This window comes from Nannospalax galili, unplaced genomic scaffold, assembly GCF_000622305.1.
Source record: "Nannospalax galili isolate Female #2095 unplaced genomic scaffold, S.galili_v1.0 scaffold158, whole genome shotgun sequence".
NCBI classification, from domain to species: Eukaryota; Metazoa; Chordata; class Mammalia; order Rodentia; family Spalacidae; genus Nannospalax; species Nannospalax galili.
The window spans coordinates 3,421,210-3,447,661 of NW_008345290.1; the positions used below are offsets into that span (position 1 = coordinate 3,421,210).

The 26,452-nt window shown below is 38.4% G+C and overlaps 1 protein-coding gene across 1 annotated transcript in view; it reads left to right on the top strand.

The window, feature by feature from the left end:
- The window catches only part of Stk31 (serine/threonine kinase 31), a 95,709-nt gene extending 79,443 nt beyond the window's left edge, over window positions 1-16,266 (top strand). The window contains exons 22-23 of the mRNA XM_017800239.2: window positions 12,443-12,511; window positions 15,961-16,266. Coding sequence (XP_017655728.1) covers window positions 12,443-12,511; window positions 15,961-16,182 — 291 coding nt within the window. The 3' untranslated portion in view covers window positions 16,183-16,266. The remainder of the gene's footprint in view (window positions 1-12,442; window positions 12,512-15,960) is intronic.
- Window positions 16,267-26,452: the final 10,186 nt, after the last annotated feature.

The following is a 26,452-nucleotide window of genomic DNA, read 5'->3' on the forward strand; positions in this document are numbered from 1 at the left end:
CACCTGCTTGGTTTATTTTGCATTTCCTGTCTGTAAAATTTTATTGTTTCTGATCTGTATTCTTAGTGTTTGCTTTTAGTTTTATATAATTTTTTGTATAATCCTTACAGGCTTCTTTCGTGAATCTGGTTTTCTGTATGCAATGGTACTTGACATTATCAACATCAATGAGGCTGTCGGTGGGACTATTTCTACTAAAGAGCAAGTCTTCAGGGTTACCTACTCTGTACTACTGGCTGTCTTTTCTTCTACCTGTAGCACTACTTGTCCATGAGATTTGGAGCTTGTAAATGTTGGAGAGCATTTCAGTGTGGTTGCCGAAGGCCTGGTGGATAATAATGGTGGTGGTTGGAGAGAGACACTAGTGCTAGCTTAGCAGGAACTTGGAGTGCAGAGTGAGGTCGATCTAGCCAGAGTGCTACTCAGGAGAAGTGGTGAACAGATTATAAAGTTTATGGTATTTTTGAATGTATTGCTTTGTATGACTTACTTTCTTTGTTTAAAATTTTTTTAAAATTAATTTTTAATGGGATTTTTGCAGATTTCTCTTTTTATATTTTATTTATTTTATGTGTTTATTTATTTTATGTATTTTTTGCCTGCATGTATGTAAGTTCACCCATGTCATGCAGCGAGTGCCCTTGGAAGCCAGAAGAGGGTCCTGGAACAGGAGTTACAGACTGTTGTTAGCTGCCATGTGAATGCTGGGAACTGAACCCAGATTCTCTGGAAGAGCAGCCAGTGTTCTTAACCACTGAGCTATCTCTCCAGCTTCAAAAATTTTCAAATTTCATACAATATATTTCGATCATATTTAGATCCCCTCCCATATCTGCACACCCCTTACTAACCTTTCACTAAATCTCTATTATTATACATATACCACCCCCCGACACAGAGTCAGGTGTGTATCCCCAAATGTCCTTCAGCATGGGTTTGTCCACTGGAGCCTGGTCAACCTACCATCTCACTATTTTATAGGAGATTGAATCTCCCCTTCCCACTGCCATCAGTTTCTAGTAGTTCCTCAGGTAGTATTGGGGTTTCTTACCCACTTCTTCGTGTCTATGCTGGGATTTTGTCTGACTTGAGCTTATGTGGGACTTTTCCAAGATTTCAGCATTGCCATGTGTTCATATGAGTAGTGACCAGCTGTCTGGAACACTCTGCTTTCTTGTGGCCATCCACCTATTCTGGCTCTTAGAATCTTTCCACCCCCTCTTCTGCAATGATCCTTGAGCCTTGGGAGGCAGAAGTTTGATGTAGCTGTCCTATTAGGGGATAAGCAGCCTGTAGTCTCTTACTCTCTGCACGTTGGCCAATCATGGTCCTCTTCTTTTTTTAATATTTTATTATTTTTATTTTATGTGTATGAGTGTATTGCCTGCATGTATGTGAGTGCACCTGTGTTGTGCAATGTGGCAGAGGTCAGAAGAGGGTTTTGGGTTCCCCTGGAACTGGAGTTAAGGACGGTTCATAGCTACCGTGTGGGTGCTGGGAATCAGCCCCAGGTCCTTTGCAAGACCTTAACTGCTGAGCCATCTCTCCAGCCCCATGGTTCTCTTTCTTAATCACCATCTGCTGTATAAGGGTGCTTCTCTGTTGAGAGTTGAAAGATACATTAATCAAGGAAGGTCTGGACAAGCTCCCACATCTATGGGTACACAGGGTCCTGACAGAGGGGAGATGGTGGACATAAGGAAGTGTGGGAAAATGAGCCTAATATTTTTTAAAATTACTTTTATTTTATTTTATTTTATTTGTGTGTGTGTGTGTGTGTGTGTGTGTGTGTGTGTGTATTCATGCCATGGCCCGTGTAGTGATTAGGAGACAATTTGTAGGAGCTGGTTCTATTCTTTTCACCATGTGAGTCCTGGGGATCAAACTCAAGTCATTCGGCTTGGCAGCATGCAGCTTTATCCACTGAACCTTCTCGCTTATTCTTTTCCTGTTTTTAAAATTGAATTTAATTTTTTGTGTATGTGATGCCTATATATATGTATGTATACATTTGTGTGTGTGTATACGTGTCTGTTTAGGTACCTGTGCACGTTTGTGAGTATGTGTGAAGGTCAGAGGTTGACATTGGGTGTCTTCCTCAGTTACTTTCCACCTTATTTTTTGAGATAGGATCTCTCACTGAACTTGGAATTTATTAATTTGGCAGCCAGCAAGTCCTAGGAACCCTCCTATCTCTGCCTTCCCTGTGCTGGGATTAAAGGCATATATTGCTTCACCTGAGTTTTGATGTGGATGCTGGGGATCCAGTCTTTATGCTTACACAGCACACACTTTACCAACTAAAGTATCTCCCCAACCCCTCTATGGTTTTCTTAATGGTTAGTCTGGGTATTACAAATATGCCTATGTAGTTTTTCATATTCTAGTAGTGTCAAGTTACTTTTAGTGTCACTATAACCAGACACCTTACAAAAAGCAACTTAAGGGAGGAAGGGTTTACTTTGAGTGACCATTCAGAGGAATGTAATCCATCATGGTGGGGAAAGACATGCTGTGGGAGTGTGAGGTGGCTGGTAGCATTACATTCTTAGTCACAAAGCAGAGAATGAGGCCTGCTGGTGCTCAGCTGGCTTTCTCCTTTTTTTTCCTTTTTTATTCAGCCTGAGACACAAACCCATGGGATGGTGCCACCCACATCAACAGTGGGTCTTCCCTCCCTAGTTAAACTTTTCTGGAAAGCCCTTAAAGAAACACTTCAAGGTATGCTCCTGTGTGATTCTAAATCCTGTTAAGTAGATGGTGAAGATTAGCCACGATCACTGTCACCGTTTTACCTCTGAGTAAGGTGTTAGAAACCTTACACCCATTTAGGTTCAATTACTCTCCCTTCTTTTAAGTATGATTATGTTGTGAATCAGCTGGTAATATAACATTTGTTTGAATCATCACATGACTTAGGAAGGTCATGATGATGGTGATCTTTAGTATATTACTGTTCTTTCCATTGTTATTTCTTCATCTAAATACCTGAGAGACTTCTTTCTTTCTTTGGTATTTCCCTTTTCCTTTGGAGTACTTATTTTAGCCATTTAAAAAATTATATCTTTTGACACAAATTCTTTTAGTTTTCCTTTATCTTGATATCACCTTCATTCCTAATGGATAGTTTTTCTAAATAACAGATTTTTAAGTTAAAAGTTTTTTATCACATGAAAAATGTACAATTTCCCTCTGCCTTAATGAAGTTTTGCATCATATCTTCTGTCATTCCAGATTATAGACATGTTAAATTTTCTGATTGGTTTCAAGAATTTTTCCTTATCTTTAGTTTTAATAATTATTTTTATGTGTTTGTGTGAGTGTGTGTGTAATGAGTGCACATGTGCAGGTGTTTAAGGAGGCCAAAAGAGGGCATCAGGTCTTCTGGAGATGGAGTTGTGAGCAGTTGTGAGCCACCCTGTGTGGGTGTCGGGAACCAAACTCCAGTTCTCAGAGCAGCGAATGCTTTTGACCACTAAGCCACCCCCCCAGCCTTTAGTTTTTAGAATTAAAAGAATTTATGTTTTAATTTTTATCTATTTGAGGTTTGTTCATTTTCTTTAATCTTGAAATTTTGGGAAGTTTTCATCCATTATTTTTTTGAGTACTCTTTTCTCCAGGGACTCTAAAAGTTGATCTTTTGTTGTTATTGTTTCTTAGGTCTCTGAGGTTTATTCCTTTTTTTAGTATGTTTTCTAATTAGTAAATCATAATCACCGCTTCCAAAAGTTTGTTATATAATCTTTCATCTCTATAATTGTTCAACTCAGGGAGCCTATTCAGTTTCAAAATTTTGGTTATTGAGGGCTGGGGCTAGAGCTCAGTGGTAGAAAGCTTGCTTAGACTTTGCCAGACCCTGGGTTCAGTCAAAACAGCATTCCAAAAACATTTATTTTTGTTGTTATGCTTTTCAGCAGTTTTTGTGTAGCTCTTTTAAAATAACTTTTTTGTCTTTACCTGATTTTTTTCCAATTTACTTTAGAGAAATTATAATTGCATGTTGAAGCATTGTTATGATAATTTCAATAAAGCACTTGTTAGATTCTTACAGTATCTTGGTATTGGTTGCCATATTACATTGAAGCTTGGTTTTTCCTTGGCTTTTAAAATATTTTTATTTTTTATGTGTATGAGTGTATTGCCTGCAAGTATGTAAGTGCACCCATGTCATGCAAAGCCCATGGAGATCAGAAGAGGGCATCAGATCCCTTGGAATTGTAGTTTTGGATGGTTGTTAGCCACCATGTTGGGTGCTGGGAACCAAATCTGGGTCCTTTGTAAGAGCAGCCAGTGCTCTCAACTACCAAAACATCTCTCTAGCCCTTTCCTTGGTTGTTTAAATAAACAACTGCATTTGGATACTTTAATAAATTCTGGTTCCTGGTGAACTTTTTATTTTAGCAGCTAGTCATCCCCTTTAAAAGCTTTCACACAGATTACTAGTCCTAGTAATAGTCCTAGACTACTTTTTGAGCTGTGGATTTAATGGAAGTTTAATTTTTAGAGCCATTTTAATAATATTTTTATCTGCATGGGTCATTGATTGTTGCTGATGGCTCATAAAGGAGAAAAAGACCTCTGGAGCCTCTGGTCTGAGGATAAGATTTTTTGAGTTGGGTACTTATGGTAGAATAACTCCTTCCTGTGATTCATACAGAATACTTCCTAAACCAGCCACTTAGCTATGGTGTTATCCTTGTGCTTATGGGAATCAGGGTACACACTTACTGATCAACAACAGCTTTTGGTGTAATTACCCCCTTGCTAGGGACATTGGTCTTGAGGTTTCCAGCAATAAAGTATCTCTTATTTTTCTCTCTTGGTGTTGGTGTCATTCTTATTAAATTCAGTCACCAAATGAAGCTTCCTGGATTGCTTTGTGTTGTTAGTTTAGGGGTTGAGAAACTAGGGCCTATAAAATACTTTTCTTCTACTTTGTTCTTCTAGTCTTGGAAGTCTCTAAGCATTATATTTCCTTATTTGACCTTTCTTTGTGGTTATATTCCAGATTTTATAGTAATTAAACTGTATATAACTTATATGGTCCTGTATTTAACAAACTAAACAAGTAAACTAGGGACTGGCAAATGACTCAACAGGTAAAAGTGCTTGCCGCCAGGGCTGACAACTTGAGTTTGATCCCTGGGACCTGCATGGTGGAAGGAAAGAACTGACTCCTGAAAGTTGTCCTTTCACATACTACTGACATACATACATACATACATACATACATACACACAGTAAATAAATGTAATAAATTTTTTTTAAAGTAAAATAAATTGTGATACTTAAAGATGTTTTAAAACTAGGCATTTGACATCAGAGTTAATTTTTTATTATAATAATGATATTGTGATTAGGTCAAAATAGAAGATATTTTCACCCTTTAGAGGTATACTAAAAATTACACTTTTAAATTATACTTTTTAATTATATGATTCAAATTATTAACTCTACTATGTTTTACTAGTTTTGAATATGTTTGGGGATGATTGTATGCATATGTGTGGGGGTGTGTTTGCTTATGCCTACACATGTAGTGGCCAAGAGTTGACATAGGATGTCTTCTATCACTTTCTACCTTATTATTTTTTAAAAAAAAATTTAAATTGAATTTTTGTGATTTTCAAACAATATAATTCGATGTTATTTAGATTCCTTCCCTTATCTGCACCTCCCCTTATTGTCCCCCACCCAAGTTAATGTGCTCTATTTTATTTAAAATAGGACCCGTAGAGTCTAATCTGTGTCCCTAAATGTCCTTCAGTATGGATCCATCCTACTTACCTACCAGGTGTCCCATTCTTGAAAGAGGCAAGTTCTCCCCTTCCCACTTACCATCAGTTGCCAAAATTTCCTTAGGTTGGGTTGGGGTTTCTTTCCCATTTCCCCATGGCTACGTGGGGGAATTTTGTCTGTTTTGAGTTTGCATGGGACTTTTATATGCTGCCACCATTGCTGTGAGGTCACTTGAGTAACTGACCAGCTTTTCGGAAAACTCTGTTTTCTTGTGGTCGTCTGCCACTTCTGGCTCTCATAGTGTTTCCACTCCCTCTTCTGCAATGATCCTTGAGCCTTGGGAGGTAGAAGTTTGATGTAGGTGTCCTATTCAGGGATAAGCACTCTGCAGCCTCTTGTTCTCTTCAAATTGGCCAGCTGTGGGTTTCTATGTTAATCACCCTCTGCTGTGTAGGGAAACTTCTCTGGTGAGCTGAGAGATGTATAAATCTATGGTTGTAACAAGTCATTAGGAGTCAGTTTAATGTAAGTATTTATAGAAAACTAGTATTAGGCACTCCCCTGTGTCCAGTGGCCTGTCTAGCCTCAAGTTTCTAAGCCTGTTATCAAAGTCAGGTATCGACTCCATCCTATGAAGCAGACCTTAAATCTAAAGAGTGGTTGGTTACTCCCTGGTAGACTACCTTATTTTTTTATTTTTATTTTTAAATTTTTATTATTTTATGAGTATGAGTGCATTGCCTACATGTATGTAGGTGCACCATGTTGTGCAATGCCCATGGAGGTAAGAAGAGAGTGTTGGATCCCCTGAAACTGGAGTTATGGACAATTGTTAGCCACTGTGTGGGTGCTGGGAATTGATCTTGGGTCCTCTACAAGAGCATCCAGTGCTCTTAACTGCTGAACTATCTCTTCAACCCCCCACTGCACTATTTTTATTTATTTATTTTATATATATGAATGTTTTGCCTGCATGTAAGGGCTCTCATGTGGAATGCCCTCAGAAGCCAGAATAGGGTGACAAATCCCCTGGAACTAGAGTTACAGAGGCTCGTAAGCCATCATGTGGCTATTGGGAACAGAACTTGGATCCTTGAAAGAGCAATCAGTGTTCTTAACCACTGAGCCATCTCTCTAGTCTGATTTATTTTTATTTTATGTATATGAATGTTTTGCCTGCATGTAAGTGCATCATGTGTGTGCAGTATCCACAGAGACCACAAGAGGGCATTGGATCCCCTGGAACTGGAATTTTGGATGGTTGTTAATTGCTGTGTGGGTGCTGGGAGCTGAACCTGGGTCCTCCTCAAGAGCAGCCAGTGCTCTTAACCACTGAGCCATCTCTCCAGACCCATGTATATTAAATTTTTAAAATACTGCCTCTTAGCTGACAGTGTTTATTATATCTAAGGATTTTCTGTTGGAGTCTTTAGAGTCTTTTAAAATTTTCTCTTGAGAAATCTGCTATGAGGGCCTGACTTTTTATGCAATTTGTTGTTTCTCTCTTGCAGTTTCCAATAGTACTTCCTTTGTTCAATATATTTATATTTTTATTGCATTTATTTATTTTTGTGTGTATGTGAAGGTCAGAGAGACAACTTGTAGGAATTGATTCTCTCCTTCTACTATGTGAAATCTGTGGCTCAAACTCAAATTGTCAGGCTTAGCATTTCTGCTGAGTCATCTTGCCAGCCCTGTTCTGCATTTGACCATAAGAAGACATGGAGAGGTTCTTCCTTGATCCTGTGTATTTGGTGTTCTGTATGCTTCTTGTTCCTGGATGGGTATCTCTTTCCACAGATTTGGGGAAGTTTCTACTATGATTTAGTCAAAAATACCATCCATGCCCTCAGCATGGAATTCTCCTACTTCTATACCCATAATTAAAAAAAAAATTTTATTGAATTTTTGTGTATTTCATACAAAACATCTTTATTTATTTATTTTTTAGTCTTTTTGAGACAGGGTCTCTCTGTAGCCCCAGCTGTCCTGGAACTCACTATGTAGACCAGGCTGGCCTTGAACTCACAGAGATCCGCCTCTCCTGCCTCTGCCTCCCGAGTGCTGGGATTAAAGGTGTGTGCCACCGCACCTGGCTCATACAAAACACCTTAATCAGTCTTAATCATCTTTATGTCCCCTTTCTCATTGACCTCCTCCCATGGTCTCCCCATGGGAATTCATACATGCTGTCATTTATGTTAAGGCCTGTCTTGTCAAGTTAGAATCTCCAAACATCCCTAGTGCTGCAAGTTCATCCACTGGGGTCTAGTCAGCCTATCTAGAGTCCCTCCAGTTAAGACAATCAGTTCTTCATCACCCAGCAGAAATTGTCTGCCAATAATTTATCAACTAAGATTGGGACCTGATGCCCATTCCCACAGTTCTGTGCTGGGTTTTTTTTCTACTTGAGCTTGCATGGGTCTTGTGCATGCTGACACCATTGCTGTAGATTGATACGAGCATGGTCCCAGGAGCTTGTAGGACTCTATTTTCATATGGTCATGCACCTCCTCCCTGGTTCTTTCTGCCCCCTCTTCTGCAATGGTCCCCAAGCCCTGGGTGAGTGAAGTTTAATACATGTGTATCCAAGGACCCACCCTCTGCAGACTCTTACTCTCTATGCTTTGGTCATCTGTGATTGTTTTGTGTTCCTGGCCCTCTGTTGTTGGATGAGGGAGCTTCACTGATGAGAATTGAGAGATGCATTAGTGTTCTCTTTACCCCTTGTTTTATGTGTTTTGAGTCTTAAATGTAGAGGTTGCATTGTAGATATGCCACCTAGGCTTGGAAAATTCACAGGCAATGTCTGTGACCAGTTGTAGAACTCAATAATTTCTCCGTCTGTTATAAAAGAAGTGACTTTGATCGGTAGTGACTAGGATACTTGTCTGTAAATATAAGGATTCATATTTTGAACATAGTAAGAAATTACATTTGTTTAGGAATGTGACAGTTTTGGAGTTTTCTCTAAAATCTGAGACCTCTCTAGCCATGTGTATTTGGCTATGTTTATAATACCACACATGAGTTTCCTACCTTTGAGTGGACTTTTAAATCCAATTAGGTAGCTGTTGATTACCCCCAAGATAAAAGTGCCAGTACTGCACCAGTGTTGTTTGCTGTGCCAGTCATTGATGTGGTTATTAGGCCTTGAAGCTGGGTTGGACGATGGATTGTTGTTTTCCCTTACCAGCCTGCATAGTGCTCTCCAAAGCTATGAGAGCTAGCCTTCAGGGGAGGTGGCTTCCAGGTCAGTTCCAGCTCCATTGTTCCAAATCCTGTGTCCAAAGTGTCCTGTCTTCAGCAATAGGGTCTTGCCATCAAGTTCTGGGAGGCAATCAAGGGCTGTGGCAATAGCCTGTGTGATCTGGGGAGTCTCTTGGACTTCCCTGCCCAACAATGCTTAGCTAGTGTATAAAAGTCCAGAGGGAATTATATTAGTCCAAAAAAATCTATTGACAAAGTATACATATAATATCTCTACATGAGTCCTTGTGTACAGCTGAAGGCTACATAACAAGAAATAATGCCAGATAAATCTTCCTTGGAGTTATACCCATAATTTTTAGATTTAGTCTTTTCATAGCATCCCAAAGATCACACATTTTGTTCATACATTTTTTATCTTTGTTCTTGACTGTTCTAACTCTCTACCTTGCCTTCCAACTCTGATACTTTGTCCTCCCCATCATCTGTTTTCTTGGTATGACTTTCAATTGTGCTTTTAATTTGACTTCTTAAAAGTTTTGCTTTTATCATTTCAGTGGGTTTTTCTTCAGTATTTAAGTCTGTTTTGAATTCCATTTTCATATCATGTATTGATCTTTTCAGTTTTGCTTAACAGTTTTTATTCTTTTGAAATTTATTCATTTGATTTCTTCGAACATATTTTCATCATTCTTTAGAGTTCTTTACCTGGGATTTCGTCTAATTCACTCTCATTGGAGGCTATTAGTGTGGACTTAGCAATTTTTAAAGAATTCTTGATTTTTCACATTTCTTGTGTTTTTGCATTGAGACTTTCATATCTGTAGTTATGTTATTGGTTGCATTTTCAAGAACAGGGGCTGGAGAGATGGCTCAGTGGTTAAGAGCACTGACTGCTTTTGCAGAGGACCTGGGCTCGGTTCCTAGCACCCACATAGTGACTAACAACCATCTGTAACTCCAGTTTCAGGGGATCCAATGCTCTTTTCAGACCTCTTCGGGCAATGCATGACATGGCTGCATTTGCATACATACAGGCAATACACTTACACATACAAAATAAAAATAATAAATGAAATATTTTAAAAACTTCCCTTTCTTTCAGTGGAAGTGCTTGCAGTATTCAAGAGGAACTACATCTTAGAAAGGTTGAAACTTCATTTTTCTCTTAGGCTGATGTTCAGGGCACTGGACCCAATCTCTAATACTCCCCTGAAAGTAGAACACTATCTGCAGAAACAATCACTATCAAAGGCAAGGCCTTTAACTTAGAGTAATAAATAACAACCATCCTTTAATATGTAATTGTAGTATGGTAGTCTACAAGACCCGTATATAATAACAAAACCAGTTGACATAATCAGTTTTCTCCAGGGATTCTCTGAGAGATTATCTAACTCCAAGGGGGCAGCCCTAAACAAAGGTACACAGGAGCATCATTGAGTGGACTCAGTGTATTGTACATTTGTATATGTAATACATACATATAAATGTATATGTAACAGTAATAAAGAAGAAGACAGGAAATTAAGGGCGGGGAACATTGAGAGGAGTTGGAGGGAGACTAGAGGGATGAAAATGGTGCGAAGACTACTCGCGTATGATCACAAAAATTTTAGAAAGATGTGAGCCTGCCGTGGTGGTGCTCGCCTTTAATCCCAGCATTTGGGAGGCAGAGGCAGATGGATCTCTGTGAGTTCAAGGCCAGCCTGGTCTACATACAGAGTTCCAGGACAGCTGGGGCTACAGAGAAACCTGTTTCAAAAAGATCAAAAAAATTCTTTTTTAGAAAGATGTACTTATTTTAGGAAGTAAAGGAGCACTGATAGTACAGTATACAGTAAGATGTTAATTACCGTGGATATGAGTGGAAAGAATAAAAGTAGAGCAAGACTAATGATTAATACTGGATTGGTAAAAACAAACAGAAGGAGAGGATAAGGATAGGGTGTAAATAAGACTGTTTGGGTTCAAGGTAGAATGGAAAGAGAGGTAAAGAAATGCACTCAGATAATCTATATGAATTTCAGTTGTCAGGAGGCTGAGATGTGGAGACCCTGCAAACCAGGCTAGCCATTGTTCTTTGAGGAAGCTTGTTAAAAAGAAAATGAAATAGGAATGAATAGAGAAAGAAAAAGAATAAAGGAGGTCAGGTCACAGATGCTCATTCCATCAGTGGCAGTCCTTGTGTTGAGTCACAGATAGTATTCCCACCTCTGTCAGTCCTGTAGGAGTCCAGTTAACTGCAGGCTCTACCCCCTGGGCTGTCCTTCCCAGTGCTGGGCATGCCAATTGTCAGGGTTTGCAGACTGTGTATTTGACAAGGTTTCTGCCTCTCTGCATCCTGTACAGGTCTGCTTCAAAGATTCTTCACTGTAGATTAGAAGTATTTGCTGGCCAGGTTTCAGCATAATAGTCTTATGACACTTGCTGTGAGTGTCTTGAAGGTATAGTTTCTGGAAGATCTGGGGCTATCAAGTTACTGACTTATCAGTGGTGGTTTTTTTTTTTCTTTTTGATAGTAAAATATTTACATATGAAATTATGAGTTGTAAAAGAGTTACCTAAAGCAATAAACAATAAAGATTGTGGTGATAGCTAGTAAAGTGCTTGCTGGGCAAATAAGAGGTTCTGAATTCAATTCCCAGAATCCATGTAAAAAAGCCAGGTGGGTGGCTCGCTCTTGTAATATCAGCACTGAAGAGGTGGAGATAAGCAGATGCCTAGGGCTCACTGGTCAGTCAGTCTAGCCTTACCAGCAAGCTTCAGGTGAATGAGAGACTGTGTCAACAAACAAGGAGGATGACTCCTAAGGAATCCTCAACATTCACATGTACTCATGTGCATATGCACCCACATGCCCCCTCCCCAAAATAATGATAAATATGTGTTTGTGCATAGGACAAGAGTAATCATTTATAGGACTCAGAATATATATACTATTTTGTGACTATAAGACATTCTATATATTTAATAATTTCTTAAAATTTAGTTTATATTTCATGAACATAAGTGTCAGGATGGAAAGAAACTTGCCTAATTTATTTTCTTGGTAATTAAGCTTTGGATATTGGTGAAGCCAACATAATATAGATTACTATGTTCTAGAACATTTTCTTAAAAATAAGGAAATATTAGAGTATTTATTTATGGTTTGCATATTAACTCTAATTATACCTTAGGTGCCTCAGGAGCCAGTTGGTTATTTGTGCAAATAGTTATTATTAAAATGTTTTTATCCTGCTTGAAAAATGTGCTTTTTTAAGTGAGGTTTTCTCTGTTCACTAGGATCTATGGGTGTGCAAACTTTTGACATTGTGGGATGATGTGTAATCTACAAATGTGTTGGACTGCATTCCTGGTTTTCCTGGAATGCATGCAGCCTGTGGGCTACAGATTGAATTTACCTGAAGCAAGAGGTCCAGATTTGACTCTTCTGTAAGATTAACATTTTGATACATTGGGAGCTATTCATTCTTTTTCTCTTTTACAGCTCTCTGTTCAAAACCAGGAGTTTGACACAAATGAAGATGGAATCCCCAAAGTGGATCAGTTTCATTTGGTATGCTTCTTTTTTCATGTACTCATTTGAAATATACAAAAACACAAATTGAAGTATTTGACTGAAAACATTCTCTAAGTTTTACAAGAATTCAAATAAGCATTAGAAATAAAGAAGTACTGAAAAATATTCCAATACCTACTTATGCCACTGCTAGATAAGTTATCTCTGTAATAATAAAATACAGTGTTTATAGTATATTCCAAGGTTACATGGTTTTGAAACTAATGTTCTATGCTTAGTTTGTTGTAAACACCTAATTATATCTTTTCTTTTAAATTCATTTATGTCAATGAGATTGTGTTATCTTGAATATATGTTTTCAGCATTTTTTTATTTTTGAGAATTTCAGACAGAAGTGTGTTGTAAACACCTAATTATATTTTTTTCTTTTAAATTCATTTATGTCAGTGAGATTGTGTTATCTTGAATATATGTTTTCAGCAAACATTTTTTTATTTTTGAGAATTTCAGACAGAAGTGTGGTCTTCGTGTTACTTCCTTTCCTCCCAGTCTCCCACCCACTATTCCCGTTCCCCCAATCCTCCTCAATTTCTTGTCGCTTTCTTTATTATTTTTACATATACATATATTTACACACACACACACCAAAAGAACACACACACAGAGTCCATTTAGTGGTGCTTATGTGTACCTGTGTTTAGGGCTGTCCATTGGGAATTGGAGACCCTCTCAGGGAGCTAGTCCCTGGAGAAAACTGATCCTCCCTCCCTCAGCATCCATTGATTGCCTATAGCTCTTCATCTTGAGGTCGGACCCCATAACACCCCTGTTCCATCCATTTTGGCTTGTCAACAGGTTTTATCATTGTGCAGATCTCATTAGACTACCATGCTATGGAGAATTCATTGGTGGAGCTTTCCTGTCATGTCTAGAGTATGTTAACTAGAAGCAAGTATCTTGTCCTTCTGGCTTTTACATTCTTTCTGACTCCTCCTCTGTCATCTTTCCTGAGGCTTGGGTGTGAGATTGTATTGTAGATATGTCACTTAGAAATGGGCACCTCAGTCTCTTGTTCTCTGCATTTGACCAATTGTGGAACTTTGTAATAGTCTCCATCTGTTTCAAAAAGAAGCTTCTTTGATGAGTGGGGAGAGACACACTTAGTCTGTATAGGCTATAAGAAGAAATTACTAAAGAAGTGACAGAAAGTAGGTTTTTCTTTAAGATTTATGACCTCTCCAGTCATGTGTACTTGACTCTGTTCATAGTACCATGCATGAATGGGCCTTAAGTCCAATTAGACAGCTGTTGGTTTCCCCCATGATAAAAGTGCCCCTACTGCACCAAAAGAGAGAACTTGCTGTGTATGTGTGCAGTGCCATGGGACTTATGATTATGTTGAGTATATAGGTTAGTTTGAGGGAGAATTGCTATCTTAATGATAGACTATAATTGTGGTCAGGGAAAATAATACCTCTATTGATTTAGGCCTTTATTATTATTTTACTAATGTAGTTTAAATTTTTATGTAAATAATTTTAAGTTAATAGGTTAGAATATAAAGTAATGGATTTCATCATGGAGTCTTCATGCATATGTGTCATTGCACATTATTCTTATTTCTTCCTCTTCCCCACTAGCCTCCTATTTGCCCCCTCCCTCTGCTGCTGTTTCCCTTTCTTCCAGTTAGTCTTCCTTTTCTGTTTTCCTGTTACATGTATTCCACTACCCTCCCAACTTTCCACCTCCCTAAGACTTCTTACTCCTCTCATCACTTTTGCAGTTTGTGACCTATAAATCCACTTATAGAAGTTTAGGTTCTGTGTATAAGAGAGAAAATGTGGTATTTATCTTTCTGAGTCTGGCTTATTTTAATGATTTCCAGTTGCATTCATTTTCTTAACAGTTACCATAATTTCATTTTTTATGACTACATAAAATTTCATTATGTATGTATACCACATCTTCTTTATTCATTCATCTGATAGTAGGAATAATTTCCTGCTATTGTGAGTAGTGAAGCTATAAACATAAATGTGCAAGTTTCTCTGTGGTGTGTTGACCTAGAGTCCTTTAGGTATATAGAAAGATTTTTAAAATTATTTTGAACAATTTAATATGACTAAAATTGAGAGGTATTTTACAGTTGAAGGCTTTTTTTTTTAAATCATGGTTTGGCAACAATTTAATTTTATTAATTTTCGAAAAAGAATTTTATGTGTATGAATGCCTTGCATGTACGTAAGTGTACCACATGTGTGAAGTGCCTGCAGAACACAGAAGAGAGCATTGAATTTTCCTGGAACTGGCATTACAAGTGCTTGTGAGCTGTAGAATATTGCCTTATTAAGATCCTTGTGATCACATGAGGGTGTTGGATTCCACGGGAACTGGAGTTACAGACGGTTGTTAGCTGCCATGTGGGTGCTGGGAATTGAACCTGGGTGTCCTGCAAGAGCAGCCAGTGCTCTTAACCATGGAGTCATCTCTCCAGCCCCTGTTAAATTTATTTTAAAATATTATCTCTAATAATTTGTAGTGGATTTCTTAGTGCTTTAATCTATCCATGTACCATTTGCAAACAGAGGTAGTTTTACTTTTTTGCTCTTTCAGTCTGAATTTCAGCCTTTTATTTATTGTTCCTGCCCAAGTTGGCTGGAATCTGGTACAATGTTGGATGGAAGTGATATGAACTTTCATGTGAAACTCCCACCAGTGTGCCATAAAAGAAGGAAAAGGGGAAGTAAGAAAATTTCCTTTGTTCAAATTACACTTGTTTTATTTCAGCTGGATTCTCTTTGTTTTTACACTTTTTCCTTATATATCAGTTTTGTTGTTTTTTGCTAGAGATAATCCTTTTCAATGTAGCCAAACTTGGTAGAAATCTTAAAAAATATATATATTTATTATTTTTATGTGTGTCATATATTTTTATGTCATGGAATGCCCAAGGAAGTCAGAAAGGGATGTTGTATTTCTCTGGAATTGGAGTTAGGACTGTTGTTAGCCTCCATGTGGGTGCTGGGAACAGAACCCAAGTCCTCTGCAAGAGCAACCAGTGCTCTTAACCACTGAACTGTCTTTTCAGCCCCTTGTGATCTTCAAAAATTTTGATAGGAAACTTTGAGCTGGAGGGATGGCTCCACACTTAGGAGAACTGACTCCTCTTGCAGAGGACACAGGTTTGATTCCCAGCACCCACATGGCAGCTAACAGTTGTCCTTAACTTTAGTTCCAGGGGAATCTGACACCCTCTTCTGACCTCTGCAGGCATTGCACAACACAGGTGCCCTTACACACATGCAGGCAAAACACCCATCCATACACATAGAATTTTTAAAAAATTACTTGATAGAAAACTTCAACTTTAGCTTATGTCAGCAACTAAAGGAGTTTTAAAATTGGAGCCTCTATCATTACAGGTTTGTTCTCTTTTCATTTGTTTTGATTTTGATTCTCATTTAAATGCTTCTTTTTCCATGCAGGATGATAATGTCAAATCCCTCCTCTGTAGCTTGATATATTTTAGAAGTTCGATGACTGCTGAACAAGTTTTGAATGCTGAATGTTTCTTGCTACCAAAGGGGAAATCAATTCCAAACTCAGAAAAAGAGATTGAATATACTCAGTATAACAAAGAAGGTGAATTAAAGATGGAGAACTTAGATAAAGAAAAGACAAGAAATGCTGAAGCCAACCTTGATTGATAGATAGCACTCTATTATTGCACATGTTCTTTAAAAATGTTTAGTTTGCTTAGTAGACAAAATGTTTGTAAATCATCTGGAACTAGTTGGATTGCATCTTTGGATTTTAGTTGTGAAAAATAAAGATGTTTGGTTATACCTAAAAATTGTCCATATACTTTGGAATTTTGGTGAACTTGTTATGGAAGACATTTCTGTTTGCTCTTATGGAATTAAGTAATTAGACTGTTAATGGAAGTTCTATATTGATTTTTAGTACGTTGATTGGTGGTGAAAATGGTTAATGCTTATAACAAATGATTGGCATCTACTTTGTATCCAGTTCTGGTAGTATAAAGATAAATTAAAACATGGTCTTTGCACTTAGGGACCCATAGTTTGTGAGAAGTTTAGATATATAAACATCTCCATAATATAATTTAGGACTGTCCAAGGATAGCTCTGGCTTTCTGGGATTAATCAGGAGGGGCACTTATTATTTGGATAAGTGGTGTCATAAAGTAGGTTATTTTTCCTCAAATATCACTTATTTACTATTTTAAAGTTTGAAATTAGTTTTTGCTATGTGTGTGTGTGCACGTGTGTATGTGTACATGTGTATGGACACACGTGGGGGCCAGAGGGCAGCCTCAGGTTTCCTTCCTCAGGAATGTTGCCCACTTTGAGAGAGGGTTTCCATTGCCTTGGAGCTCGCCTAATTATTATAGGTCAGTGTTTTTATCAGAGCAACAGAAAAGTAACTAAAACAGTGTTTGGTACCAGAGAGTGGGCTGTTGGCTGTGAAGAACCTAACCATGTGGGTTTTGGAGGAATGTGGAAGTTTGGGTTAGAAAGTTTGGGTTGATTGCTATAAGCAGAGCTTAACAGGTCCTTCTAGTAGATGCCTGGAAGAAAGTACTGCTCAGAACAATGTAGTTCCAAAGGGAAATAGGATTTAAACAGCAGTTAGGGTATTGCAGAGTCTGGCTGGAGTCTGCCCAGCTTGCCTGAGGCTAAGTTGAAAAGCAATGGACTAATTTCTTTGGTGGAGGCTGTTTCAAGGCAGCCTAATGTAGAAATGGTGGTGTGGCTATTAATGGTGAATATTATGCATATCTATAATGAAAAAGAGAAAATGGGACAGAAAGAAATGCAGAATGTACAGTCTGGATTGAAAAAAAGCACTAGAAAGATTTATGTTGGAGCCAAGGCATGTGCTTAAGGAGAGGATCCCTTTGATAAGGAGTTTAAAATTATTAAGGAGAGGCCTAGAGATTTGCACTTCAACAGTGGAGAGAATGCCTCAAGGCAAGACCATACCCAGTTAATCCTCCAATTTACAAAGGAAAATGCTGCAGGGGATTTCTACTAGAAAAGCGCTGAAGAGAAAAGTTCCTAAAGTGGTTGAAGCAGACTGGGGTCCACCCCAAACTTGCAGCCAAACTTGGCAGTGTTGACACATTCACCTGGTGTTGGTTTAGAAGCATGAAAGATACAAGAGTGAAAGGGTCATTGGTTCTTCCTCTGGGGTGTCAGAGAGCCTCTGAGGCCAGGCAGCATGCAGCAGGGGCATCCCTGCATAAAGAAAGCCCTGATAGACCATGCATGAAGCTGTGAAGGTGAAGCCTGGTTGGCAGAGGAGACCCCAAGAAGATGTTCATGGTGCCAGAGCTTTGAAACATCTGCCAAGAACTGCATACAGGGGGTGGTACCAGCCCAAGAGAGAGATGTATGTTTCACACAGCAAAGCTGGAGAGGCTGAGCCATCTAAGCCCTGTGGAAGTAAAGTCTCTGAAGTCAGACTTGGAGCAACTGGATTTGGTGTTTGCTTGGCTAGTTTTCAGGTTGTTATGGTCCAGTATTTCCTCACAGTGTCTCTATTCCTTCCTTTTGGAATGTAACTGTGTATTCAGTTCCACTGTATGTTGGGAGTATGTAATTTGTCTTGGTTTTACAGGGGCTTACACTTAAGATATTGCCCTGAGTCTCAAAATAGACTTTGGAGTATGGACTTTAGAATAGTTTTGAGACTGGTAAAGACTATGGGGACTTTTAAGGTTGGATTAAATGCATTTTGCATTTTATATGGTCATGAGTGTATGGCCAGGAAGTGGAATGTGATGGATTGAATGAGAGTGTCCCCCATAGGCTCCAAGTTAAGGGAGCCCCAGTTAAGGGCACTGTTTTGGGAGGTCTTAGAAGGTGTGGCCATGCTGGAAGAAGCATGTCACTGGGAGTAGGCTTAAAGAATTCTTAAGCCCTGCTGGATCTTGAGTTGCTTTCTTCCTGTGCCTGCTTGAAGATGTGAGACTTATCTTCTGCCCCTCCTCCAGCCATCTCTGCTGCCATGCCTCCCTGCCATAATGGACTCTTGCCCCTTGGAACCATAAACTAAATAAACTCTTCCTTTTAGAAAAAAAGGTTCAGGCTGCCTCTCTTCTTTCAATAGATGTGTTTTCTGTGTTCAGGAAAGACTGAGTTGTACAATTCTGATGTTTTCATCTGTTAGACTGGTGTTCTAGGCATCAGACTGTACTTCCAGTCTGCGCCTGTGGGTTGAAGTACTGTCTGCAGCAACAGTCACTATCCAATAGTTAACCTACTCTGATAATAGAGTAGCAGCTGTTTACAAAACAGATACTTATTAAGTACCAATTGATTTAGGGAGTAAAGGGACCCTGATAGTACTGTATCTGCTAATGTGTTAGTTATTGTATGAGTGGAAAGGAAAAGAAAATATATGGGCAGTCACGTTGAAACTGATGTATTAGTTGTTAGGAAGTAGAGGAGAGGGATATATATTGGAGTGGGGATTTATAGGGGAAAAAGGTGAAAATGGGGTGGATATGTGAGAGTTTTGGTTAACGGTAGACTAAAAAGAGGGATAAAGATATGTACCCAGTTGTAAACCAGGTCAGCTTCTGGGCTTTGGGAGAAGTAGGAGTAAGAAGAATGGGTACTGGAAAAGAGAAAGGAAGAAAAAATGGAGAAGGGGGAGAGTGGAGAGGGAGGGAGGGAAGGAGACAGGGAAGGAGGGGGAGACAAATGTAGAAGTAGGGAACAACGACCTTCTACATTGACCTGTACCATAAAGATAAGAAATGGCCATGGGGAGTCGGGGAGGAGAGCTGGGTGGATATATAAGAAAATGAGGTCATTGGCATGAGTGATTTCATCTTAGAGGATACACTGCTTTGTCTTCTTGATCCTGGTCTGGGCTAAACTTCCAAGTTGATTTTTTACCAGTCCCATTCTTCTCTTGTGGGTGCCTACTTCCCATTAAGTGTGGAGTCGTTATATGGGCTGTGACTAGCCAAGAAAACTCTTCCCCAGTCATGGTTGCTGCGTTCCCACAGGGTCTGGAGCTGCTGCTGGCCCTGTAGTGCCCAAAGCACTGTTTGGAGCTAGGCTTACATCATTGTTATAGTTTACTCTGTTACTGTGATAAAACACGATGAGAAAAGATTTTTTTTTACTTAAATTTCTTTTTTTTTTTCTTCTATTTGAAGCAGGGTCTCCCTGTAGCCCCAGCTGTCCTGGAACTCAATATGTAGACCAGGCTGGCCTTAAACTCACAGAGATCCACCTGCCTCTGCCTCCCAAGTGCTGGGACTACAGGCAATCGCCACCAAGCCTGGCTTGACTTACAATTCAGATTTCCTGGATGGAGGAAGTTCCTCAATTGAGGTTCCCTTTTCTCAGGTGACTCTTTGTATCAGGTTGACAATAAAACCTAACCAGTATGTTCCCGCAGCTTTCCCTTTCCACATTGGCGTTCTTATGGTGAGCCAGGCAGCACTTGTTGGGAACCCTCTATAAAAACCCCTACTGGTGAATCTTGTAAATTCTTAGTGGGAGTCTTTAACCCAGGTTGCTGGACTGAAACAGCAATGGTGGTGGCTGCATTGGTTGCAGTTGAAGTAGCAAGTCCAGTCCAGTGGTTGAGAAAGTTTATGGACTCAATGGTAGGAGAAATTTGTTGTGGCATGCATCAGGTCAATTCTGGGACTGGAGAAATAGCTGATGGAGTGATAAAATATTCCTGTTCCCTTTGTTTCCTTCCAATGTGACTTCTAGTCTGCTTCTTCCAGGAAGACTTCCTAGAAGTCTTCCTAAATTCATTTTTTAAGTGATAACATTAAAATTGGGATGGACTTGTAACTCAGTAATAAACTGCTTGCCTGGCACACACTAGGCTCTGAGTATCATCCCTAGGACTGTAAAAAACAAATTGTACTAGGGGACTGTATAATGTTTTCATACTTTGTAGACAGTGTATGAAGTTTAAATTAGGTCAAACACATTTATCTCCTCAAACAGTTACATTTCCTTATGTGAAAACTGAAACTCTTTTTAGCTATCTGAAATGTATAGTACATTAGTATCTTTAGTCACTCCAACATGCAGCAGCACCCTAGAACTTCTTTTATCTAACTATAACTTAGTGCCAACTGATGACACTTTTCCGTCCCTCCCCACTCTTTTCCCTGTTTTCTGGTAACTACTATTCTACTCTGAACTTCTATGAGATCAATGTTTTTAGATCCCACATGTAAGAAAGATCATGCTTATCTGTGTCCGGCTTACTTCACATAATGACCTTCAGTTCCATCTATGTGGTCAAACTCAGCAGGATTTTATTCTTTTTGTGGTTGAATAGTATTCAGCTGTGTACGTGTACCCCATTGTCTTCATCCATTTATCAGTTGATGGACAACTTAAGTTTCTGTTTCTTTGCTATTGTGAATAGTGCTGCACTGAACATAGAAGCACAGAAGCCTCTTAACAAATTGCATATCTTTTGGATTTGGTAAAGTAATGGACTGCTGGATCATATGGTAGTGTTATGCCCAGATCTCGTGACCCCCAATGACCACCAAGGAGTCTGGAGTGTATGCAACAGCTTAAGCTTGGGCCCTCAGATTTCACCGACGCAGCGGATCTGTACTGAGAGCCCCGATCTAGGGTGGGGTAGGTTTTTATAGGGAAGTTTCACAGAAACCGGCACACACCAAGCATCCTTTAAAATGATTGGATGGTCCTATGCCCTGAGTATGGGGAGGATTCTTATTGGTAGGGGCTGTCTTTAGGGCATCAGAATGCACTGTTTTCTGTGGGGCCAGAAGTTTCTGTTTTTACCTTATAAGGCTGCTGTATGCCTGGGCTTGCTTGATTTATAGCTTTCCGGGATGGGGGTGGTAACTGAAGATTACAACATGCCTGAGCATGCCTGGGCTTGCCTGAAACAGCTAGTCAAAATGGAGTTAGTGCCTCCTTAAGCCAAGCAGATTACAGAAGCAGAAGCGGTTAGATGAGTCAGGGTCCCACAATAGTCCTATTTTTTATTTTTGAGAGTGTTTTTCCATAATTGTAGTAAAAACATAATATGGACATAATCTGAGCTGTAATGACTTTTATCTAACCTTGCAACCAAAAAGTTACTGTTTATATTGTAAACAAGCTCAAGGATCCATGTGCTCATCTTGTGACCCCCCCTTGCCCTCCACCCAACATAGTGAATGAATGTGGGTGTGCTTGATTAACATATCAGAGCACTGGAAGCAGTGCTTTTCTTATTGAAAACAATGAGAAGAATTAAGAAGTCTGTGAAATTTTTTGTGTGTGTTATTTTAGGCCTAGGGGTCAAAGAGTAAGTCTCTGTTAAGATGGGGGTGGATCTGAGCTTTGAGTTCCCCTGTTCATCCTAGAGATACTGTTTGAAGGAAAGAATGAGTGAGACTTGGCTCAAGAGTACAGTTCCATGAGACATCTAAAGGAACAGGTGGTTCTTGGAGTTCAGGTCCATTCTTGTCCTTCAATGTTAGGAATCAGGCTGTTTTCTTTATTCAGGCATTAGTACATAATATGACTTAGTAATGCCATATAGTGGTGCATTGTGAGAGGAAGAGACTCTACTCCAAACTCAGATCAGTGGCTGGAGAAGTCCTAAGGAAAAAGGGAAATACAGAATGCCTCAGTCATACATTGTGAGTTGTAAGGCTTTCTATGATAGCTCACTTCTGAGCACTATCTCATGGATAGGTGCCTAGAGAGGTCCCGAGGAAAAGGGAATTATTGGATGCTCTCAGTCATATATGAGGGTAAGTGAGTGAAAAGCACAGGGCTTTCTTGATAGCTTGCACTGGTGCACTTTAATAATCTTTTATTCACTTTTTGCCTTTCTTTCTTTACCAGACTCAAACTGCATGAAGCTCTGCTCAAATTTTTCATTTTCACCTTTTTACTTTCACTGTGGTGATCTCTACTTCCTGAATCTTGTGCACTTGCACAACAATTATTGAATTTACTTGAAGGAATTGGAACTAAAGCACCATCAAAGCAAATTTGTGAACCTGTAAATGCTTTTCAGAAACATTCTCCCTGATATCCCAACCTTGGGATACATAATTCAAATTTTTGGGAAGAAAAGCATTTCAATTGAAGATTCAACTCTTTGGAATGAAGTTAAAGTAGGCAGACAGCATATCAAAAGAAAAAAAGGCATACTTCCAAAGAAACTATTTCATACAACCTCCTCTACCTAATAGTTCCGTCCTCTGTGGAGCTCCCTTCTGTGGGGCAAAAGGCCTTTGGAAAACACTTAAAAAGTGGAGTGCCCATCTCAGCCACTTGGAATCATTAATATGCCAGCTTTTTCTGCATTGCATCTCCAAGCGTGACTTTCTCTGAGATAGAATACCCTTTCCTTCCGTGAAACTCCTTTGCTCTCTGATTGCTAGCCTTTAAAATTTTTTTTTTTAATTTTTGGGATAGGGTGTTCTTGTAGCCCTAGCTGGCCTGGAAATCACTATGTAGACCAGGCTGGGCTCAATTTTACAAAGATCCACCTACCTCTGCTTCCTGAATGCTAGGATTAAAGGCATGTATCACCACACCCAGCTTTCTGCTAGCCTTCTTTAAAAGAAGAATTCACCCTGTGTGCTATCATGCTTGCTTACAAATTATAAATTAAAAAGGGAGGGGGATGTTTAAGTTTTATTTTTACACAATTTAACCCACAAGGAGTCAAGACTCTTCTTAACTTGTAATCATTTGAAGTTGGCTGACTTCTATAATACCTGTAAGGCCAATATTTTCTCCAGTTTTATGAATGATGGCTCCTGCACAAACAGAATCAAACTAACCAAGACAAAAATTAAAATTGAGTAAATTAATTTAAGGTCATAGTGTGTTAAAGTCACATCAGTAAGTGTTGCTACTCCAGATAGGCTCTCCTTTTTTTATGGCTGCTAATAAGGATGGGACACAGAAAAACTCAGGTCTTGTCAGTGAGAAAAGTGGCTAAATCTGATAATGCCTCTTTCCTCATGGTTACTCATGGAGGGAGGACTGTAAAGATAATGTAAAGATGTGCTAGAGAGAAGAAAAAAGGAAGATTTGGATATAGGGTTAACAAAACACCTGTAGACCTAGACCTAAAAAAAAAACCCAAACCAAAAAAAGTCCAATGATTTTTCCATTCAAGCCTGACCTGAAGTTAAACTGGAGAATAAATATGGCTTCTCATGAGAAGTATTATATGAGAAAGGTTAGTTAAGTTTTCCTTCATTTACAGCCACAAGCTATCTAATTGTGGGTATAACCTTTCAAGGAAGACAAAAAGTTACAGGGGAGAAACTCAAATTAGCAAATAGTAAAGGCAGATACTTTTGTTGACTTGATTATTCTTTATTATGATCTTATAAAATTTAGAGCTATCAAAGAGTGACCTTTCAAAATCAAGTGTTGTGGCATTTATCACTTCCATTTACAGTGCAAGACCCAACAGATTCAATTTTAAAAGAAACAAATGCCTTTTTTGAGAATTAGTACATTGTCATGTACTGTTTGAACTCACAGAGAAGCTGGCTCTGGAATTGGGATTTGGCCCTCCCACTTCAGACCCAAGCCTATTCATCTCAAAATGTTCTCCAAATACTCCTGAGATGGATTAGACCCCCTGACTCAGTGACCAAGAGAAGGATAATAAAACAGATTTATAGTAAAGGCATTATGCCTTTGGGAACAGCTAAGGATGAAATATTTCCAATAGAAATTATTATTTATTTCATAATATGAAGATGTTTATAGCAAAAGCTTAAAGGATGCCTTGTTTAGCCACTAACAAAGCACTTGAATGGGAACCTCCCAGTAAAGGTTCAGTCTCTCAGGCTATAGGAGAAGTGGAGTCACCCTTAAGCTTGTCTTACCTAAAAATAAGAAGGCCTCCTCCCTCCGTAGCCCTAAGATAATAGAGAATTTTCTTATTACCTTAGATATAATAAGAAAAATTAAAAATCCTTACAAACTTATGGGAACCCCTTTGAAAATATTTTGGTTTGGGTAATTCAAATTGGACTATGAGTAAGTTTTGTTTGCTCAGATGTTACTGATTCAGATTATACCAGTCAAATTCTCATGGTTTATTTTCAGTTACTACAAGAAATTGAATTGGAGCAATTGATTTATTGTTTACATTGGTGGAGTCAAACATTGGTTTGTCACTAGAAACTTATGAGAAGTGAATAGACATTGCCTAATACCCCACCAAGAAAGTTCTCAAAACAGATGGTAAATTTATTTGTTAATAAATGTCTCATGATATTAATAAGATAAAATGTTAGAAGGATGTAATAATGGAAGTATTTTTAACAAAGGATTTATATAGGAAGATGGCTGGATGTTTCCAGAATGGAAAGAAAAAATAAGAAAGCCTTTTGTATATTATGAAGGTTTGAGTAAGGTATTTTAGATACACAAAAGATGAGACTTAAAGGTGATTGTATATAATCTTAAAATTTCTAGTCAAAGTTCAGTTGAGTTTCTATTTAAATCAATGGAGTTATTGATTTCATCTTGCTAATTACAAGGATTAGCTTAAAAAATAAAATATGTGTCTGACCAAGGTTTACTTAAGAGCATTTAGTCTTGGCTAAACATTACACAATTCTTAAGTACTAGACTGTTATAAAGGACTTTTTAGGTTTTCAGTAACTATACCTGTAGTTCACTCTCTTGCTGTAGTCCCTCAATACCATATTAATATAGTTATTGATTAAAAGATTGCATTTTAAAAATATTTGCCATTTCTCTGCTTTTAATAATTAGGCATCTATATCTAATTTTTAAGTGGAAAATTCTCCCTCAAGACATGATCAGTAACCCCACATTCTGTCAATATTGGGTGAATAAGGCAATACACCTTATTAGAAAAAAAATTCCCAATACATATTTCATTATAGGAATGATATTTATCTTTCTTTACTAAAGTTTTAATCTAAATTTTGAAAGATTTACAAGATTCAAAAAACTTTTATTTACAGCTAACTTCAGACAAAATTTGACTAAACATTCCATTCAGCTATCTTGGATATATTGTGTCACTCATTCCTTTAATAAATTAAAATTGTCTGTTCTAAAAAAGATAACATTAAGTTCTTTTCAGCAGCTTTTAGGCAATTTCAATTGGCTTCAACCTTCCCTCAGATTTTTCCAATTTAGCCTTTTCTTACATTTTGCTTCTCCTAAAGAAAACATTGATTTGACTGTGCCCTACCACAGTATGGCACCCCTCTAACTCCAATTGCAATGATTACAACTAGAATCAAATTTTAAAGCAAAAAACAATTTTCTCATATATGCTTAGATTTACCTGTTTTTAAAAAATTTTTATTTATTTATTTTTAAGTTTATGTGTGTGAATATATATTGTCTACATGCGTGTATATGCACCCATGTTATGCAAAGCCCACAGAAGTCAGAAGAGGGTGTCGGATTCCCCTGGAACTGGAGTTACGGACAATTGTTAGCTGCCAGTTGGTGGGTGCTGGGATTCGAACCAGATCTTCTGCTAGAACAATCAGTGTTCTTAACTGCTGAGCGATCTCCCCAGCCCACTTTCACTTTGTATTTTAACCGCAGAATAACCTAGCTCTATGAGGAACCCTAGGGCAATGGCTTGAGGAAACAGGATCTGTTTAGTGTTTGTCCTTGTTGTTACTGAGGCAATTTTGCTTCCAGCTCCTTTCAGCCATGAGATAATGAACTATACATACAAATACTAGCTCATGGTTACACATATGGATGCATCTCTGAATTTATAAAGGTTTCTTTATGTAATCACCAGTATATACATTAATTTAATCAAGACCACATGTCTCCATTCATGTAGACACGATCTCAGTTTGTAGTTCCTTGGTGTATCCTCCTTTGGCACTAGCCAAAATAAGGATTTTAACATTTTTCCCTTCCTTTCCAGTAAACTCCTAGTCCAAAATGAAGAAACCTGACT